Source organism: Erpetoichthys calabaricus, chromosome 12 (assembly GCF_900747795.2).
Source record: "Erpetoichthys calabaricus chromosome 12, fErpCal1.3, whole genome shotgun sequence".
NCBI lineage: Eukaryota > Metazoa > Chordata > Cladistia > Polypteriformes > Polypteridae > Erpetoichthys > Erpetoichthys calabaricus.
The window spans coordinates 3,360,243-3,380,900 of record NC_041405.2 but is presented as its reverse complement, the minus strand read 5'-3'; the positions used below and the strand labels follow the sequence as shown (position 1 = coordinate 3,380,900).

Sequence of the window (20,658 nt, the reverse complement as noted above, 5' to 3'; positions counted from 1 at the left end):
GGGAATAATGAATTTAAATGGTTTTAGCATAAGGCTGAAAACGTAACAAAATGTGAATAAAGGTGAAAAGGCCCAAGTACTTTGTGAACGCCCTGCTGACGGCCCACTTAACATCCTGATGTGGTGCCAATTCGCCACGTGAGCAGAAAAGTGAAGTCCACTCAGCTTATCACTGTCCAGTACGAACGCTACTTAAGTTGTCTCGTCCAAGACCTCCACCGTCCTGCAAAGTGACGTTTTAGGACCGTGAGCGTTCCCCACTCGTGAAGTCAGAGCCGGTTGTTCCCCTCCGGTCCTGTGCATGTGCACACTTGCCTTGTGCAGTTTTGTTTCTTTCAGACTCGAGGATTGTGCGGACTGCAAACCGCTGAATGCATCACAGAATTTAATCAATAAGTGAAATTAAAAAAAAAAACATTTTATCTTTAATAATATAATTTTATTTACAGAATAGTGTGTCACAAAGCAACTAAAACATTTTTGTCCCCCCCCCCCCCACAAAGCTAACGATACCTTAAAAACAAAATGACGTTATTTCAAAATGAACAACACAAAGCAGTGCCGAATTGAAAATAAAGAAGGAGCAAGAGAAAAGTCCATCTCTCCAACGTCTTCCAACCATAGCAGGCTGGCCTCCGTCTCTGCCATCAACATTTAAAAAAAAAAAAAAAAAAAGGGACAATCCATCCACATACATTTTAAAAAAAATCTTCTAGTTATTTTATGACACAGAGGTAAAGAGGAAAGCATCAAAACTATACTCTGGCACTTTGTACAAAATTACACTATTTACATAAGTGGGCGGGGCCGAGCGACACAGACATTCATGCACAGCTGGGAAGGGGAGGAGCTACCATGGCTCTTTGGAAACATCCTCCCTAAAGTTTTGGACTTCAGTACTAGGAGTCCAGTGGGTGGCATTACCGGACTGCATTATGCAAACCTAGTGAGCAATTCCAGCTTCTACCCCCTGTGGAGTGGGTTATGGTCTGCAGCAAGAATTTAGGAGGGATAAAGAAAAGAGAGAGGGCACAAAAACAGACTAAGAGACAGTCCAAGATGGGACGGACCGACACCCAAATCCAAATTAAAAAGAAGGGGCTGTGGTTGGGTAATACAGGATTGCTAATGCCCCCACTTCAGTACTGGTGGCATTACCGGACTGCATTATGGAAACCTATTGAGCAATTCCAGCTTCTACCCCCTGTGGAGTGGGTTATGGTCAAAAAAAAAAAAAAAAAAAAAATTAGAAGATTTTGGGATAGAGAGAAAAAAAAAACCAAAACATTCAGGGACAGTGCAAGATGGGACAGACCAACACCCAAATCCAAATTAAAAAGAAGGGGCTGTGGTTGAGTAGCACAGGGGTGGTTTGCACCCAAACATATCAGAGCAAGGAGAGGTCTACACAGTGATAAGCTGGACAAGGGGGGGGGGGGGGGGTCTGCATCAAGAGGATGGGACAGACAAGAAGTGACGAGTGGAGGTCTGTGCTCAACTGAAGGAGAGGAGACAGAGAAGTTCTGTACACACCCTCGACAAATGGTGCGCACCAAGCATCTGGGTTGCACACAGGGGGCCTGAAAGAGCGGGCACCTGCAGAAAGGGAACCAGAGTCATGGAGGAAATGGTTTAGTCAGAGGAACAGCTCTTCAGTGAATATCCGGCTTTGAAACAGGAACCTCGGAATTGGTGGCTCACTGTAGTATGCTTGCTTTCTTCCTGAACAATGGCATGTCCTGCCAATAGGGGGCAGCAGCAAGTCCCGGGTCAGTCTCCAGTGGGTCCCAGAGTTCGAACACTACAAGGATTATGTCTCCCCCCCTTTTACCGTCCTTTTCCATGCACTGCTCACTCTACTTTTGAGTCATCGCTCAGGTGACGGTCCCATTGCCCAATTCTGCTCTGTCGGGGGTTTGTCTAGTCCCACCCATTGTCTTTGATCATGTGCGACACCTCGATGATATACTTGCCCTCTTTGTACTTCTGGCTGCTTTCGTAGGCTTGTTCCTGAAAAGTAAGCAGGAAAGTTAATGAGTCCTTTAGAAATCGGATTCCGGCCCTGACAGCAGAGTCATGACGCTAATATTAGAAAGGTGAAGGCTGAGAATCGAGTGAGGAATACGGGACAGAAACACGCATGGCATGGATCACTCAATGCACACTCTCTTCTCTGCTCAGCTCAGCTTTTGGGGATGCCATTTTTTGTGTACAGAAAGGCACACATACTCACATATTTCCATCCCAGAGTGGTGTTGCAGTTCTCACAAAAGATGTCCGACACAGCGTGGAGACCAGTAAGCAGGACACGCTCCTCTGCCGGACCGCAGCCGACATTCACGACCGAGTTGAACAGGTAAGCCCTGCCTTGGCTGCCTTGAAATGACTGCCAACAGAGGTGAAGGGGTCATAAAATTAAAAACGGGAGCACCCCCTTGCCGGGGATAATGTAGTGAAAACATTTGAATAATGAGAACCTCAAGTTGTGCCTCTTACCTTCGAGATGAGGTCATCATGGCTAGCCAGGTGGGCCCGGCAGTGCACACAGCTGTATCGGCGGTGGCAGTTGTCCAGGTAGGCCTGGAAGGTTTTTGGCTTTGTCAGTTTGACCATGGTGCTTGGCTCCAGAAGACCTCCAAAGGACCCGCTAGAAAAGCGATGGGAGAGAGAAAAAGACCCTTATAGCAACCTGAATGGAATGGGAGGCTTTGGCACAGATGAGGGACAATGACAACAACATTTAATGGTCACACCTGCCCGCTGCTTGACACCTAGCAGCTTCCAGGCAGGCATTATTAGCTGGCAGCTTCTTCGAATGCAGACGAAATGCTAGACACACACAGGCAGATGGTGGGCGGCGCCAGAGCCAGGCTACAATGTAACTGGCATAACCTCATTACCCAATGAGCCGTGACCCAATTACCCAGTGAGCTACAACTGGCACCGAAGGGTGGCATTTACAAGGTCACAATACAGAAGTGTCCTCAGCATTTCCATGTGCTCCTGTCACTCAGCTACATTTGAATGTTAATGTTTGGAAAAGATAAGGTGGGGGGGGGGGGGGCTGTGCAGGCTAAACTGGGAATGGCAGAAGGCTAACTGGTACCAGGCTGGCATTAGGGCTAAAAATGTGCCTGTACCGGAGAAGGAGAAATGAAGAATGGCCAGCAGGTGGCAGAACCACGAGGAGAACTGAAAAACAGTGTGGCACAGCAGGTATATGGCTCTGGACTACAAGTCCTGAGGTTGTGGGTTCAAAACCCACTACAGACACCATGTGACCACGAGAAAGTCACGTCACAAATGTGGTGGCTCTGAGGCTAGGGATCTGCACTAGCAATCGGAAGGTTGCCGGTTCGAATCCCGCAAATGCCAATAGGGACTCTGCTCTGCTGGGCCCTTAACCTGCAATTGCTGAGCACTTTGAGTAGTGAGACAAGTGCTATATTAATGCAAAGAATTATGAATTATTATTATTATTAATTGTATCTCATGTTGTAAGCTGCCTTGGATAAAGGCATCAGACAAAGAAGTAAATGGAAGTAATGAAACTTGGAGACGTTACCCTGCTATGCAGATATTTTAAATGGGTCAGCACTGCATCAGGGAGGGGTGGGGGGTTTGGGGGCACAGGATCAAAGTGAACAGAAGCCTGACTAAATATAGGAATGGGAGAATAAAATGAGATCAGCTATGACTGGAGGAGGCACAGAAAGGGGATTTGGTGGGCCGTCAAGTTAGGAGAAACAAAGCAGGTCCAAGTCGTTAAATGCTGGGGAGTGTCATCTGAGCCACTAGGAGACAAAGCAGGTTATAAACGGGACTGGGTCACTACTGGAGGAGGAGGAGGAGAAATGGGGCCTGACCAGCAACTAGATGTGAGGTGGGCACAACACCCAAGTGAACAAACCAGAGTCACGTAACTGAATGGTTGGTTTAGGGGTTGTCAGACTGGGCCACAATGCAATGGGGTCAGTACAGCAGGAAGAAGAAAGAGGAACTGTGGGAACAACAATATCTGAAACTGGGTGGAGGTAACTCATAAACTGGGGCGGAGTTAATCGGTGCTGGGCAACTGCAATGCAAAGCAGGCTAAAAATCCAATGTATGTCAGTCAGAATTTAAATCTGGCCAAGGGTGGGGGTATAATGTGGGCCGGGGAGGTCGACCACTCTCCACACTGGAATCAGCAGACGGCAAAATACCCTAAAAATGTAACTGGGAGTGGTGGAGCATGCTCAGTATATGAGGCTGTGCACTCTGAACTGGACTCCGCTTAGCAGAGGACTAAGTGGGCCAAAATGTGTCTGAGGAGGACGAGCAGCTGGGCCCAAAGTAAGTGTGTGCAGCAACAACAAGCAGACTGGCCATTGCAGGAGCCCACTGGGCTGTTGGTGGTGGGCTGGGCAGCTTTGTGCAAGATACACGGGGACTGGAATGGCAGAGCAGAGGACAGCTCTCCCGCCAGGCTTTCTGCACCGTTTGGTTGTTTGGTTTGTTTGGTTTTTTTTTTTTTATCTCTTCAGTGCGGCAGAAAAGGAAGGGAGAGGGGGGAGGAGCTTAGACAGAGCAGCAGAAAAACAATAAAAAAAAAAAAAAAAAAGAGGAAATGATTGCAAAACACAAGCAAACAAGTGCAGACACTAAAAACAACGACAAAGTGTGCAACGTCCTGTGACCCCGGGGGCAATCTGAGGTTTTATTTTTAAACAAGAAGAACCAGGAAGTACATCTGACACAAACACACACCTTATCGGGACACATATTGACACACACACAAACGTGGGCAGGTGTGTCAAAGTCACAGAAGCAGGAAATCCCCGACAGATCTCGTCGTGCTTTGGCAACAGAAACCCAAAAACTGGCAGAAGTGTGTGCAGCCCCAGTGGAGGGTGTCTGTGTGTGGTGAGGCTGTGGAGGGGTTGGGGACCTGTGCGTGTGTGTTATTGTTTTTGCTTGGCACAAGTGATTTAAACCTAAACAAACACTTGTTTTGGCCCCCTAAAGTGTGTGTACATACAAACTTGTTTCTCTCCGTGTGTGTTAATATTGTGATCCTCTGTACCATGGCATTTGTAGATCTCTGACCAAATTCATTTTTTGAAATCTGTTTTTTTTTGCACAACAGCATTACGACTAAAAACACTTGTTTTGGGCTACCTCAGTGTGTACGCCAACTTGTTTCTGTGTGTGTGTGTGTGTGTGTGTGTTACACTGTGTGCCTCTACCATGGCATTTCTAGATTTCAAATCAACTTTATTGTTGCCTGGCACAACTGCATTATGACCAACAACACTTGTTTTGGGCTACTCGAGTGTGTATGCCAACTTGTTTCTTTATTATACTGTGCATTTGTAAATCTGTGTTTTGCTCATAATGCAGGGGTCATATAAGGCTACGTGTTTATTTTTATAACTCTCTTTTTGCCTGGCATAAGCGCATTATAATTGAACACACTTGTTTGTGTGTATGCAACTTGCTTATCTTTATGTGCGTGTGTGTGTGCGTCTCTGTTCCTTGTCATTTTTACACCAACTGTGTGTCTGTCGGTTGCTCGCCATTACGATTACTGGGCTTCCGCATCTTCGTGTAAAGTTTTGAGAAGCTCCAGCTAAACTCTTGCGTGTTTTTGTGCCCAGTTGTCACGAGTGTAACTCGAGGTCGACGTGTGTGTGTGTGTTGGGTGTCCATGGCAGGCGTGCGTTTTTGCGCAGCACTAAATGCCAGCGCCGCCTGTGTGACATTGGCCGCAGTGTGTACGTGGCTGCTGCTCGGCTTCGGTACCACGGGGGCCTGCGTGCCCCGACACGGGTGTACACGCTTGCTCGCCTCTGTCTGGTTGTATGTACGCGCGTGTCCTGAGCCACTCGCACGACAGACAGCGGTCTCACCTGCACGGCGGGGAGAAATGGCGTCGCCGTCAAAACAATTGGCGCCCGACGGGGCGGAACCACCCGAAGCGAACCGCCTGACTTCTGGCTCGTGTCGCTTGACTCGGCTGCCCCTGCGAGCCGAACTCTCACGTCGGTTTTCTCCTTCAGGTTGCGACCGTTCTTCCCTCGCACCGTCGAGTCACTTTCTCTCTGTCTTTCTCAAGGCGAAGTGGTCGTTTCTCCAGCACGGGTCGCCGCTCGGTCCGTCGGTTCGAGTCCAGTCCACTCTGTCCGTAGTTAAACGGCGCTGTCACGCTGTCCTGTAAGCTCTGCCTGCTCTCCTGGCACTGACTTGTTTACAAACCTTCTTCTTGCTGCAAAGGTACCGCAGTGTCTGCCCCGCCTCCGAGGTGATCGAACCGAATCCAACCAATTAAAGGTAGCATCGGAAAATGGGTCATCCAATTAAGAGGCAGATGTACTCCCGCCCTTTCATCCTCCGTTTATGCACCTCACGTCAATCACTCGGTCCTGAGTAGCTGATTGGCTTAGCGTCGTTTTTCATCACACGAGACTGGAGTTTCGCGGGCCAATCAGAGACCATCGGGTGATTGGGATCGTGGAGAGAAGCAGGAAACCGAAGTGTCTTGCCAATCATTAACTTTTTATTTTTGTTTTCATTTTTTTTAATGTCTAATCTACCGATAAATTTGTGCTTACTTCGTCCACTTGGAACAGGATAGCGGCCCGCGATTTCCTTGTATGATAAAATAAAACTTAAACTGGCCGGAGAGGACTAGTAGTGTAGGGTCACCTCGACAGTGGAAATGGTGCAGGAAAAAAATGAATCAATCTGCACCATTACAAGGCAGGGTTGTCCACTCATCGATTAGAAGAACTTATAAAAATGCTGAAGTGTACTGTGGATGAACATGGAAATGGTGCGCAAAAAAAACAAAACATTGCAACTGTGCCAGCAGACAGCAGGGTGTAGATGTCTGTGGAGAACGAGAATTCATACCATGGACCAGGATGGCACTGATAAAGTGGCAAGATGACATTCTCAGAAATGGGCAGACAACATCGAGGTCAAAACATGTCTAAGTATACATCTCGACATGTGCCACTCTGAAGAGCACCGAGAATGTGTTGTGGGCGGAGCTGTGCGACTAACAACAGACTGCGAGCACACACTCGGTGACAGACACAGTGACACAGACGGTGACACACACACACACACACACAGGCACGAGGCGCGGGCAGGGAATTCAAGGAAGCACCGCCGTTCATAGACTTCTTTATTCAGGCAGTTCACTTACAAAATACTAAAAAAAAAAAAAAACAACGTCAGGGCGGCATAGCCCTCTGGGGTAAACAACAAAAAAATAAAAAATAAAGAAGAAAATACAAACGGGACACAAGGGAGCAGAAGGAGAAATGTGTCATGGTGACCAACAGCAGATTTCTGGAGCTCTCGCTAACCAGCACTGACAGAATAAATACACAAGAGGCCGGACAATATGACAGGCGTTATATAGAGATACACATGTCAAAGGCGCTATATAATCAGATAACACTGGTCTTCAATTTACTGTTGCTGTGTTAAAGTCGTGCATTTCTGTGTGTAGTTAGGAATTAATGAAAGGCACTATAATCAGATAGATAGGTAGAAAGATAGATATGAAAGGCACTATATCATGAAGATAGATAGATAGATGTGAAAGGCACTATATAATAGAGAGATAGACAGACGGATATGAAAGGAGTTGTATTATAGATTGGAATAGCACTATACAGTATAATATACAGGTAGTTAGATCTGAAAGGTATTCTGTCAGATACAGAAATATGGATAGGTAGATGGATTTGATTTGAAAGGTGCTGAATTAGATAGATATAAAGGGCAACATGTAACACAATAAATAGATATGAACAGCACTACATCAGAGAATTTACTATATAATGGATAGAGAGATGATAGATAAATACGAAAGTCACTATATCACAGATAGGAATAGCAGTATATAATAAATATATATGAAAGGCACTATAATAGAGAGAGTGAGAGACTGAATGAGATATGGAAAACAATATATAATACAGCGGCTCTCAAATTATGGGGCGCACCCCCTGTAACCAAAAAGGGGGTGCGAATGTTGCCATATGTGACGTAATTTCGCTATTCGTAGGGAAATTTTAAACTTGTAGCAGAGTATCGGCAGCAAAAAATATAGGAATAAATTTTATTAGGGTTTCAAAAAAACGTTAGTGGGGTGCGATTAAAACTGTTATGAAAACTCGCAAATACTTAAAGGCTGAGAAACGCTGATATAATAGATAGTTATGAAAGGTACTATATGATAGATAGACAGGGAGGGCATTATATAATTAACAGCTAGATATGAAAAGCACAATATCAGAGAGAGCGAGAGACAGATAGATGGATGTAAACATCAATTAGTCAATAGATAGGAAAAGCACTACATAACAAAATTAATAGCTAAACATGCAAGGCACTATATCAGAGAGAGATAGACATTAATTTTAGCATAGTCAGCAAGATCATAAAAATTTCATGAATAGATACATAAGCACGATAGATAGATAGATAGATAGATAGATAGATAGATAGATAGATAGATAGATGTGAAAGGCACTATATAATAGATAGATAGATAGATAGATAGATAGATAGATAGATAGATAGATAGATAGATAGATAGATAGATAGATAGATGTGAAAGGCACTATATAATAGATAGATAGATAGATAGATAGATAGATAGATAGATAGATAGATAGATAGATAGATGTGAAAGGCACTATATAATAGATAGATAGATAGATAGATAGATAGATAGATAGATGTGAAAGGCACTATATAATAGATAGATATGTGAAAGGCACTATATAATAGATAGATAGATAAATAGATAGATAGATAGATAGAGTGCAGAGTGGAAGGCGGAGTGGTGGCTCTGAGGTTAGAGATCTGCACTGGCAATCGGAAGGTTGCCGGTTCGAATCCCGTAAATGCCAATAGGGACTCTGCTCTGTTGGGCCCTTAACCTGCAAATTGCTGAGCGCTTTGAGTAGGGAGAAAAGTGCTATATAAATGCAAAGAAAGAATTATTATTATAATGAAAGACACTATATAATAGATAGATAGATAGTCAAAGGCACTATATGATCGACAGACAGATGAGGTAGGGCGGTCATGTCCTCCGCTCAGGCTGGCTCACTCTGCCCTCTACTGGTCATTCAGACTGGGCGTGGGGTTGCTGTCCAGGTATCTTCTTAGCTTACTGGGGTAATCCGTCATGACCCCCGTGGCTCCCAGCTGAAAGGCCCTCCTGATGTCGGACTCCTCGTTGAGCACAAACAGGTGGATCTGAAAGGCAAAGAGACGTTGGAGGAGTTCACCTCGGGACACCATCTGTGTTTGCAGCCCCACCCTGGTGCGTGAGAAGGTTGCACAGTTGCCTGCAGGGTCATTGTGGTGTGGTTTGTAAAGCTCCCAATGATTTTGTGCCTAATTTACGGTGTGATATATATATATTTATATATATTTATATATTTATGTAGTCATCAGTGACAGACAGTTGATTCATAAAATGAAGTTTGACTGTTAGATAATAAGGCGGTGGGGGCACAGAGTTGTGTAAACTCAGGTCCTGTATAGCCGATACCTTGACACACTGTGACTGAGTCTCAGTATTAAAGACAGACAGATGTATTCTTACGCCTGACTCATTGATTGATTGATTGATTACCTGTATTCCTCGTAGCTGCAGGTGCCTCAAGAGGGACTTTCGCATTGTGATCCTGCAGGTAAAGAATGGGATACAAAGGAAAGAAAGATGTCTCCTTGAAATACTCCAGTTCACAACAAAGATTTGACGTAAGCAGACAGGATGGCAGCTGTAGGCCGTGCTGTGACCACTGATGCCCACGGGGTGGCTGTCGTGAGAAGGCCTTGCTGCTGCTGTCGTTGCAGATCGGATTTCCAGATGAGGAGCGCGCACACACACACACACACACACACACACACACACACACACAGTCATCCCATGTGATTGGCCGGAGCCACCCCATGTGATCGGCTGCACAGACACACACCACCTACACATAAACACACACACACACTTCCCAGTGCCCTCACTTGTCTGCTATCTTGATGAGAAAGGAGTTCCTGAGCAGCACAGAGCTGGGTGTGTAGGTCCTGTAAAGGAGACAAAGAGGAGTGGGGTGGTGAGAGCAGGACGAGACGAGCGGGCACCTGCCTCCCAAATGACTAAACCCGGACCCTCAGAGCAGGACGAGACGAGTGGGCACCTGCCTCCCAAATGAGTAAACCCGGACCCTCAGACTGATTTGTACAGCAGAGCAGTGCAACCTGAGATGGCTCTGGTCCCGTACTGGTCCAGTACTCAAAGAGCCCCCCCTTCACTATTGGCCCATTGCAGACCCAGATCTGTCACAGCTGGTCACGCCAGTTTAGTAGCCACTGGTGCACAGGCCAGTTAAGGGTACCCCTGGGCTGGCACAATCAGTCATTGACCTGCACTGAACTGCCAGGTGCAGACAGACGTCTGAATTTCCTACCATTCAGCTAATTTGAAACTGGACCACTAATAAGGTGGGATTAGGTCAGTATGAGGGGCTTCCTCCCACCATCTACTCACATGCAGGTTAGGTGGACTGGCGAGTCTAAATTGCCCCCCCTGATGTTTGTGTGTGTCTCCCCCACCCTGTGATGGGCTGGCGTCCAGTCCAGGTGATGTTTCTGCCCTCTGCCCAGTGCTTACTGGGACAGGCTGCAGCTTTCCCACAACTCTGCTTAGGATAAGCAGGTTTAGCAAATGGGTGGTCTGGTATGGAGAACTGGACTGAGTCCCTAGAATATACAAGACCAGTATGCATGCAGTAGGACTGGACCGGTATGAAGAGACCAGATGAAGAAGGTGTCTGGGGTCAGTTTAGTGAAAGTGCAATAGATATGGAAAGACAAACATCTTTAAACTGGGATTGCAGTGGTGGTTAAACTGGAACTGGGGCCAGTTTGGGAGAACAGACTGGGTGAGTGTGAAATTCTACAGTAAATGGCTGCTATTGCAGGAGCAGACCAAACTGGGATGGCGCCAGTAGTGGGACATTTGGTTGAAACCGAACTGGACCAGATTAGGCAGGACCCTCTGGATCGGCGTGGGCCGACTTCTCAGAAGTGAATTGGGTTCAGTAAAAAGAGGGCCAGTGGGTCAGTGCTGAAGGAGTGGACTGGGATAGGACTGGACCAGTATGGCCAGATGGTCCTTTACCAGGGATCGGGGGTCACTTATGAGAAGAGTCTGTTGAGCTGCAAATGGAGCCAGTATGGGCAGAACTGAACTGGATCATTTTATACTGGTGTAGTGTGAATGACCAGGTTCAACTGGAACTGGGACTAGGAGATGTGACTTAACTGGAACTGAATCAGGATGGTAACATTAGGGGACAAAATGGACTTTGAACATTTAAGGCAGAGAACCATAGGCCAGTGTGGCCACAAAGCATTGAACTGGAACTTGACCAGCAGAAGAAGAGTCAGATGAACTGGGACTGTGCAAGCATAAGGTGAGCCAACTGAATTTAAACTGGGCCAGTACTGGGAGAGCCAACTGAACGTAAACTGGGCCAGTAGTGGAAAAGCCGAATGAATGTAAACTGGGCCAGTACTAGGAGAGCCAACTGAACTGGGTCTGTGCAAGCATAAGAAGAGCCAACTGAACATAAACTGGGCCAGTACTGGGAGAGCCGAATGAACGTAAACTGGACCAGTACTGGGAGAGCTGACTTAACTGGGACTGTGCAAGCATAAGAAGAGCCGACTGAACGTAAACTGGGCCAGTACTGGGAGAGCCAACTTAACTGGGACTGTGCAAGCATAAGAAGAGCCAATTGAATGTAAACTGGGCCATTAGTGGGAGAGCCGAATGAACGTAAACTGGGCCATTAGTGGGAGAGCCAACTGAACATAAACTGGGCCATTACTGGGAGAGCCAACTGAACGTAAACTGGGCCAGTACTGGGAGAGCCAACTGAACATAAACTGGGCCAGTACTGGGAGAGCCGAATGAACGTAAACTGGGCCAGTACTGGGAGAGCCGACTTAACTGGGACTGTGCAAGCATAAGGAGAGCCAACTGAACGTAAACTGGACCAGTACTGGGAGAGCTGACTTAACTGGGACTGTGCAAGCATAAGAAGAGCCGACTGAACGTAAACTGGGCCAGTACTGGGAGAACACAGACAGACCTGTCAGAGATGGGACTGGACCAATATATAGAGAACCAGTGGAATGAGACCTGAGCCAGCCACCTAAAAATGGGCCGGGACTGAAATGAAGAGATGGAGGGCCAGTTGAACTGGAACTGGCCGGCATAATGGAAGTTTGCTTGAAGTGAAACTGGAACTTTTTTAGGCCACTGGAACCAATATGGACAGACCGCTGAATTGGGACAAGTCCAGTAGAAAGACTAAGAGCTGAGCTGGAAACGTGGGCATCAGCGCCAGGAGGACGTTGACATGGACCTGCGCCAGTCTGGTAGAACCCATGGGGTAAGTTTAGAAGACCACGTCTGAAGTGGGGCAGCAGGGGCAGTCAGACTAACATGGAGCTGGGCCAGTGGGAGCAGACAGCCCTCAACTGGGACGACGTTAGTTATGGGGAGTTGGCTGAACCAAAAACTGTGACAGATGGCGAGAACTCAAAATTAGGGGAAAGAAGGGAATTGGGAGAGGAGTAGCCTGCTGTTGGACGGGGTCATTACAGACGGAGTACCCCAAACTGGGACTGGCCGCCCCATGGGGGGGCCGAGGTGAGACCAGGACTGGTGTAGACTTCTTCTGGACCTCTCTGAGCAAACTGACCCGCCCTAATAAGTGAGAGTCTTTGCACAACAACGCCCCCCGCAGGCAGAATGGAGGACTCACCGGTTTATGATGGAGGGCATGTAGGTCTGCAAGAAGGACTCCGAGAGTGGGACGAAAGGCAGCAGGCCAGTGTAGTACATGAGCAGGAGCAGCAGGCCACGCCGGAACGTGAACATGGTGGGCATGTCAGGGTTCTGGGGGGGACACAAAATTCGTTTAGAGAAGAAAATGGTGCCAGGCTGGTGACACCTGTCTAGACAGGGCGACCCCTAGTTGTGACACATTAACTGCTGAGACACCTTCAAGCTGGCAGGCAGAGCAGCACTGCGAGTCCAAAAGGGAACTTGGCTACCGACCTGCCTGACCCAGTTGTCCTACCCACATGCAGAATGCCCAGACGGCGTAACTGGCACCATCCGGGCTCCTCCCGTTACCTCAGCTCTGCACTTTTTCATGATGTGTGACTTCACGCTGGCCCACACAGTCGTGCTCTCGCGGTCGTACTTCTTTACCAAATCGGATACCTGAAAAGAGGAGCAGACAACCGAAAAGGGAAGAGAAGGGAGAAGGTCAGCGAGCTAAAGGTGACCGGTGTGCCCCGGAGCCTCTCGCCGAGCCCACCTTCTTGATGAGGGGCTCGTTGTCCTCCTTGATTTCAATGTTGACTGCAGTGTGTGGGAACTGCTTGAGAACGTCCTCCAGCAGGGCGATCCTCCGGTCCTTCCCGGTGCTGAAGTGTCCTGTGAAGATGGACAGACGGACGTCAGCATTCTCATGAGACGACGAGTCTGAGGTGCGCTAAAGCAGAAGACCCACCTTCATAAAACGTGACCGCCAGCCTGTCCTTGTACAGCGGGAGGTCCTGCAGAGCGACAGACGGAGAGAAGGAGTGAGCGGCCAGAGAGTATGGCATCGTCAAGCCAGCACTGGGCGGGCACGCGAGTGTTAAAGGTGTTATAGACACACATGCACAGACGTGTAAGGGGGGCAGAGTGGCAGACCACCACCCCATCCATATCTCCGAGAGAGAGAGAATGTAAGTCAGAGCGCATTCAACCACTAGAGGGCGCTGCAGGGAAGTGAAAACTACAGTGTGGCCAACGTGAGCTAATATGGAGACACACACACACACACACACACACGGGCAGTGGGCAGACTGAGTGACTGACAGACCACCATCTCATCCGTAACTGTGAGACAGAATATGAGAGACAGACAGACAGACAGAGAGACTAAATGGCCAGTCAGAGCTCATTCAACCACCAGAGGGCGCTGCAAATGAAAACCTGAGTGTTTAAGGTGCCAGCACTTCCAGATGAGCCGTTATAGACACACACACACACACACACACACACACACACACACACACTCACACAGACAAACTGACTGACTGACCAACTGACCTGATAACCCATCAACCAACATCAGAGAAGAGTCCATGCACAACCAGTCAAGCTCATTCAACCACCAGAGGGCGCTGGAGGTAAGCGAAAACCCGAGTGTTTTAAGGTGCCAGCACTTCCAGATGAGCAGTTATAGACACACAGACGTACGTGGGCAGAGTGACAGACCACCACCCCATCCATATCTCAGAGACATAGAGAGAGAGAGAGAATGTAAGTCAGGGGCTCATTCAACCACCAGAGGGCACTGGAGGTAATCAAAAACTACAGCGTTTAAGGTGCCAGCACAGCCACATGCGCCATTATGGACACAAACTCCCAGGCATGTGAGTGGACAGAAGAATTGAGTGACAGATCACCACCTCGTCCACATCTGTCAGAGAGAACGAATAACCGCTCAGAGCTCACTCAGCCACCAGAGGGTGCTGTAGGTATGTGACAACTATAGTGTGGCCAACACGAGCCATTACGGGCAGACTGACAGATTGGCAGACCACCATTTGATTCGTATCTGAGAGACAGAATGAGAGAGGGAGTCGAATAAATGACCAGTCGGAGCTCATTCAGCCACCAGAGGGCGCTACAAGTAAGTGAAAACCTGAGAGTTTAAGGTGCCAGATGAGCCATTATGGACACACACACACAGATATGTGGGCAGACAAACTGACCAGCTGACCTGATTACCCATCCATCCACATCAGAGAAGAGTCCATCCACAACCAGTCAAGCTCATTCAACCACCAGAGGGCGCTGCAGGGAAGTGACAACTACAGTGTTAAAGGCGCCAACACACCCAGATGACCTGTCATAGACGCACAGACACAGAAGTGTAAGGGGGGCAGACTGACAGACCACCATATCTGAGAGAGAGAGAATGAATGACCAGTCAGAGGTCATCCAACCAGCAGGGGGCACTGCAGGCAGGTGATAACTTTAGTCTGTAAGATGCAAACACATCCAGATAAGCCACTCTTGACTTGTGGGTGGGCAGACTGACCGACTGGCGCAACAACCCTCAACCCCCCCCCCCCCAATCCATATCTTGGAGAGGGAGAGACGATGAATGACCAATCAGAGCTGATCCAACCAGCAGGGGGCACTGCAGCTGGTTGAAAGCCATAACGAACACATACATACATATATACTGTATGAGCAGACAGATTAACCGACTGACCCCCCCCCCGCCCTCGCCCCCCCAGACCTATACTGTATCTGAGACAAAGACCATGAATGACCACTCGGAGCTCATACAAGTATACATACTAGGAGGAGGTGTTCGATTTAAGGTGCCAACACACCCAGATGACCCAGCCTGCCCACACGCACGCACGCATACACAAAGATGGGCTGACAGACTGACCAACTGACTTATGCACCCCCCCCCCCCCCCAATCCATATCTGTTGTGTCCCGTCTCACCGAATTGAGGAGAAAGACAACAAGTGAGCATCCTGTTCACATAGGAGCACTAGAGGGCGCTGCAGGCAAGTGCCAGCTTCAGTGTTTAAGGTGCCAGCACCTGCTGATGAGACATTATGGGCACAGAGGCATGTGGGTGGGCAGACTGACCACATGGGCACAACACCCCACATCCATATCTGAGAGAATGACCAGTCAGTGCTCATATGGGCACTAGAGGGCGCTGCAGACAAGTGCCAGCTTCAGTCTTTAAGGTGGCAAAGACCATTACAGACACAGACAAACGTTGATGAATGGGCAGTCACACTGACCAACTGACCACCCTCCCTTCCGTATCTAATAGAAAGAGAACGAGCTCACATGAACACGGGGGGGGGGGGCACACTGGGGTGGCCAAACACACACACACACATAGACAGAGGGGGCAGACAAACTGACCAACTGACCTATTGGCAAGCCCCCCATCCTGCCCTCCAAAGTCTGTATCTGAGACATTAATCGAGTGTCCAGTCGACTAAAGCAAGGGGGCACAGAGCAAGTGACCAGTCAGAGGATGTTGTCCTCATTCCGAGCATTAGGGGGCGCTGCAGGTAAGTGACATCTTTAGGGCTTAAGAGTGGCAGCACTGCTGGATACGGCGGAGGTCATGTGAGCACTAGGGGGCGCTCAGTTTAACCAACAGACTTGGTATTTTAGGTGCCAGGACACCAAGAACAGCCAGCCTGCCCCCACATGTATAGACAGCCCCCCCACCAGACCCCCAATCCATATCAGATATTAATGTTGAGTCCAGTCTCCCAGAGTGAGGATGAAGTCAACAAGTGGCCAGTCCGAGCCTGCTGTTCTCATTTGAGCACTAGGGGGCGCTGCAGGTGACTAAGTACCAACACCCCCAGATGATCCACCAAGTACTCAGACACCCACCGACCCACACACAGGTGGCAGATGGACCACCGGAGTGGAGCTCCCCCATTCTGATCCCCCGTCCCCATTACTCACAGCGTAGTCCACGTCAGAGATGTTGATGTCGTGTCCCGTCTCTCGGAGCAGATTCTCATCGTGCGATACCACCACTTGTCCATCTCTGGTCAGGTGGCAGTCCAGTTCCAACATCTCCGTCCCATTGTCCACAGCACTGAGGGGGCAGACAGACAGACAGACGGTTAGTGAGGGAGGGTCTGTGCACAGGCCCGTCGAGCCTGAGGGGTCACAGCTTGTTCAGCAATCGCAAAAATGCAAACACAAGTCGGGCTGAAGGGTATCCATGGCAACGCAGGTCAAGCCTGGCAGGATGGCTCACGTTGGGACACCTCATACTCACTTGGTGAAAGCTTCAAGAGTGTTCTCGATTCTCTCCCCGCCCCCTGGAACACAAGAAACAAAAACGATGACACTGCAGGAGACCACCAGTCCAGATTGGAGAAGTGGTCACCTGAGAACGTGAAGAGCCATGGTGCAAACTCGTGGGAACAAACTGACTGACACGGGAGAGAAGCCACGGGCAGCGCGTCATTCTGTGGTCGGCAAGTGTCAGCGGACCACGTGAGCCCCTTAGAGGGACCTGACAGGCGCTATATGGCTCAGTTCATGGCAAGTAGATGTACAAGGTGCTATATGATGGACAGATTCCTATGGCGATAGAGATAAGAAAGGCACTATATAATAGATAGACAGCTATTGAAAGGCTATAAAATAGGACATAATAGATTAGCTTATTTAAAACATAACTGTCCTCTAATTACTTAATTTATAATAACTGGTGTAAATAACCGGATTTTATTTGTTGAATAGATAATTTGAGGCATAATGGGTTAAGAGGTATTCAAAGGTGCCATATAATAGATAAATAAGAAAGGCACTATATGAAAGATAAATAGTTACCAAAGGGCACTACAGATAGTTATATAGTGCCTTTAACATGTCTAATACATTGATGACTGTGAAAGGCACTATATAATAGATAGATAACTACTGAAAGGCACAGAATGGAAATGAAAAGCACTATAAAATGGAAATATAGCTACTGATAGGAAACTGACTGTATAATAGATCCATAGCTACTGAATGGCATAATATAATAGATGGGAAAGGCACTATATAACAAATATATAGCTATAGAAAGACTCTATATAATAGATTTGAAAGGCACTTTCTTATAGACAGGCAGACAGGTTGATCTGAAACACTATGTAATAGAGACATAATATTTAGTATAGTAGGCAGGATCACGCAAATAGAATAAGTGAAAGTATTTGACAGTATGTGGCGTAGTTGGCAGGATTACACACAAATTACATATGTACTAAAAATAGATAGGTAGTAAAATGTACTACATAATACATAGATTGTATTTGGTATAGTAGACAGGATAGATAGATAGATAGATAGATAGATAGATAGATAGATAGATAGATAGATAGATAGATAGATAGATAGATAGATACTTTAGCGTAGTTGGCAGGATTACATACAGTAGATAGCGTCTGGCATAATGGGCAGGATGGACAGACAGATAGGAGAGAAACATTCCTGTAGCCGTCTCCATCCAGTCCAGTGTGATGGGCCGATGTTCAAGTCGCTATATGCGTAGAGTCCTCAGTCTTCCTCTTGCCACCTCACGTCAGATGTATAAGAGCGTTTTTATTCTTACAGACTCCTATAGATAGCCCAGACTGACAGACAGATACGAGAGGCAGTGTCTAACAGATGGCCCCCTAAAGTTGTCCCTAACATACCTGGACACAAGTGAAAGGCACTATATGGTAGATTTCCGCAGCTGCCTCTAACCAGCCCATGTAACTAGACAAGTCCCAGTCAGTGGTTGGGCCCAATAAAACCAATGCATGGACCCCTAACCCCCCCCCAACCCCTCCCCTCCGCACTCTCAAATGTAAGCAGCCCCCTTACCTCCACGGTGGGAGATGTGCTGGCACTGGAAGGCGGTCTGCTTCTTCTTGTGGAGCAGGTGGGGGTTCCGCAGGAGCAGGACCGATGTCAGCGTGTAGCCCCCCAGGGCCGGCACAATGTAGTACAGGTAGTTGGACATGAAGACCGGAGGTGGACCTTTCTTCTGAAGTTCAGCAGCACGTGTGAGGTGAAAACGGAGCGAGGCGGCGGCCGAGGAGCAGCTTGGAGGAGACGCTGAAACCGTCTGAGGACTACGAGAACTGGTCGGACGAGTTTTTTTTTCCTTGTTTCCTCCTTTGCCCTCCCCTGAGAGCCTCTATATATGTGTGTGTGTGTGTGTGTGTGTGTGACTCAGTGTGTCTGTGGCTCCTGGCGTGTGACTCTGTCAGGCCTTACAGTGCCGTGTGTGTGTGTGTGTGTGTGTGTGTGACTTGGCGTGATGGTTGTCCGTCTGTCCTGGCAGGTGCTCTCCTAACTCGTGCTGCAGTGCCCAGCTCGACTGGAGTGCTTGCACAAGGGGGCAGGTCTACCGATGGCGCGGTGCTGCCGTGCCCAGTTTGGCTGGCGCGTGTTTACAGAGGGGCAGGACCGCCACTGCTACTCTTTCTCCTTGTCAGCAGCTTTTCTTTGTGTTAATGGCAGGAGTGTGCTGAGAAAGGAAATTCCAGTCAATCATTGAACCAGGATGAAGGGGCACAGGCTCCGCCCAGCACTGCCCTGCCCTGGGTAAACCTGGTAGACGTGGGTCAGTGCTGGCACGACCTCCTGCTCGGCATTCCAAGCATACGAGTGAAGCGTCTCCAGGTCACCATCCTCAGCATGGCCAGGTTAGACAAGTCACGGCAGCTCAGAGGGCACCAGCTCTGTCTGGGCAGGTTAATGATGGGCGGGATGCACACGAGTGCTACAGGGGGCCGCGAGCAGTGGTGTGTGTCTGTGGGGGGGCAAATCACAATTGTAAAGAAGGCACATGTACTGCTTGGTAAGCTTCAAAAAGAGGCTCAAGAAAACGGAGAGAAGCTCTGCTGGACCACCGGCATCACACGACATTTGCAAAGTGGATGCGAGCAAATAAAAGGCTGCGATGTTTAGAGCAAAGCATGCTGGGTCAGCTATATGCTAACGCAGACAGTATGCAAATGAGAGCCTCAGCGATTAGCCATGCAAAGCATTCTGGGGTATGCCCATGCATCCACACCAATGAAGGGGTGCAATATGGGCAGAGTGTTGAGGCAAGCTGGTCAAACAATCGGCATCCCCAGGGGGTGAACTCAAATCATTAGTGACACCAACAGCACCCCAATAGTTTTTGAGAGGGGCGTGTGCCCAGGTGGCACTGAGAGGTACCAACAAGGCCGTCACTAAGCGAGCAGATACTGTCCTTGGCTTACACAATGTGCATTTGTTTACTTCTTTCTGGAAATTTCCAGTCTGACCAACGCCCAGCGAGCTGCGACTTTCACATGTGAAGAGGATGAGAATCTCACAGCGATTACCAGGACTGTCATGGGGGTACTTGGGGGCTGGAGAGGGAGAAGAGCAGCTTGGATTAAAGAGGCAGCACGAATTTGAGATAGATAGATAGATAGATAGATAGATAGATAGATAGATAGATAGATAGATAGATAGATAGATAGATAGATAGATAGATAGATACTTTATTAATCCCAATGGGAAATTCACATTCTTCAGCAGCAGCATACTGATACAATAAATAATATTAAATTAAAGAATGATAATAATACAGGTGAAAAAAACAGACAATAACTATGTATAATGTTAAATATTAACGTTTACCCCCCCTGGTGGAATTAAAGAGTCGCATAGTTTGGGGGAGGAACGATCTCCTCAATCTGTCTGTGGAGCAGGACAGTGACAGCAGTCTGTCGCTGAAGCTGCTCTTCTGTCTGGAGATGACATTATTTAGTGGATGCAGTGGATTCTCCATAATTGATAGGAGCCTGCTGAGCGCCCTTCGCTCTGCCACAGATGTTAAACTGTCCAGCTCCATGCCAACAATAGAGCCTGCCTCCCTCACCAGTTTGTCCAGGCGTGAGGCGTCTTTCCTCTTAATGCTGCCTCCCCAGCACACCACTGCGTAGAAGAGGGCGCTCGCCACAACTGTCTGATAGAACATCTGCAGCA

General features: G+C 48.1%; 2 protein-coding genes across 2 annotated transcripts; both read right to left on the bottom strand.

Annotated features, from left to right (window-relative positions):
* Nucleotides 1–647: 647 nt before the first annotated feature.
* LOC114661717 (protein yippee-like 3) lies at nucleotides 648–6,265 on the bottom strand. The gene is made up of 4 exons (XM_028814880.2): nucleotides 5,892–6,265; nucleotides 2,497–2,647; nucleotides 2,234–2,386; nucleotides 648–2,010 (listed from the first exon to the last, which is right to left on the bottom strand). Exons 2-4 carry the CDS (start codon nucleotides 2,611–2,613, stop codon nucleotides 1,921–1,923), a joined length of 360 nt encoding a protein of 119 aa, XP_028670713.1. The 5' UTR covers nucleotides 2,614–2,647; nucleotides 5,892–6,265; the 3' UTR covers nucleotides 648–1,920.
* A 2,488-nt stretch (nucleotides 6,266–8,753) lies between these two features.
* Nucleotides 8,754–18,947, bottom strand: gdpd3b (glycerophosphodiester phosphodiesterase domain containing 3b). Its single transcript, XM_028814879.2, has 10 exons — nucleotides 18,514–18,947; nucleotides 16,928–16,970; nucleotides 16,606–16,741; nucleotides 13,602–13,647; nucleotides 13,407–13,525; nucleotides 13,220–13,309; nucleotides 12,846–12,979; nucleotides 10,036–10,095; nucleotides 9,647–9,698; nucleotides 8,754–9,264 (listed from the first exon to the last, which is right to left on the bottom strand). Exons 1-10 carry the CDS (start codon nucleotides 18,650–18,652, stop codon nucleotides 9,124–9,126), a joined length of 960 nt encoding a protein of 319 aa, XP_028670712.1. The 5' UTR covers nucleotides 18,653–18,947; the 3' UTR covers nucleotides 8,754–9,123.
* Nucleotides 18,948–20,658: the final 1,711 nt, after the last annotated feature.

Coding starts and splice junctions, on each gene's coding strand:
- gdpd3b (XM_028814879.2), bottom strand. CDS start 18,652: ATGTCCAACTACCTGTACTACATTGTGCCGGCCCTGGGGGGCTACACG. Junction 16,971..18,513: donor GCACATCTCCCACCGTGGAG/GTAAGGGGGCTG, acceptor CTTGTGTTCCAG/GGGGCGGGGAGAGAATCGAG. Junction 12,980..13,219: donor TGAAAAAGTGCAGAGCTGAG/GTAACGGGAGGA, acceptor TGTCCCCCCCAG/AACCCTGACATGCCCACCAT.
- LOC114661717 (XM_028814880.2), bottom strand. CDS start 2,613: ATGGTCAAACTGACAAAGCCAAAAACCTTCCAGGCCTACCTGGACAAC. Junction 2,387..2,496: donor ATGATGACCTCATCTCGAAG/GTAAGAGGCACA, acceptor CTCTGTTGGCAG/TCATTTCAAGGCAGCCAAGG. Junction 2,011..2,233: donor CCACTCTGGGATGGAAATAT/GTGAGTATGTGT, acceptor CTTACTTTTCAG/GAACAAGCCTACGAAAGCAG.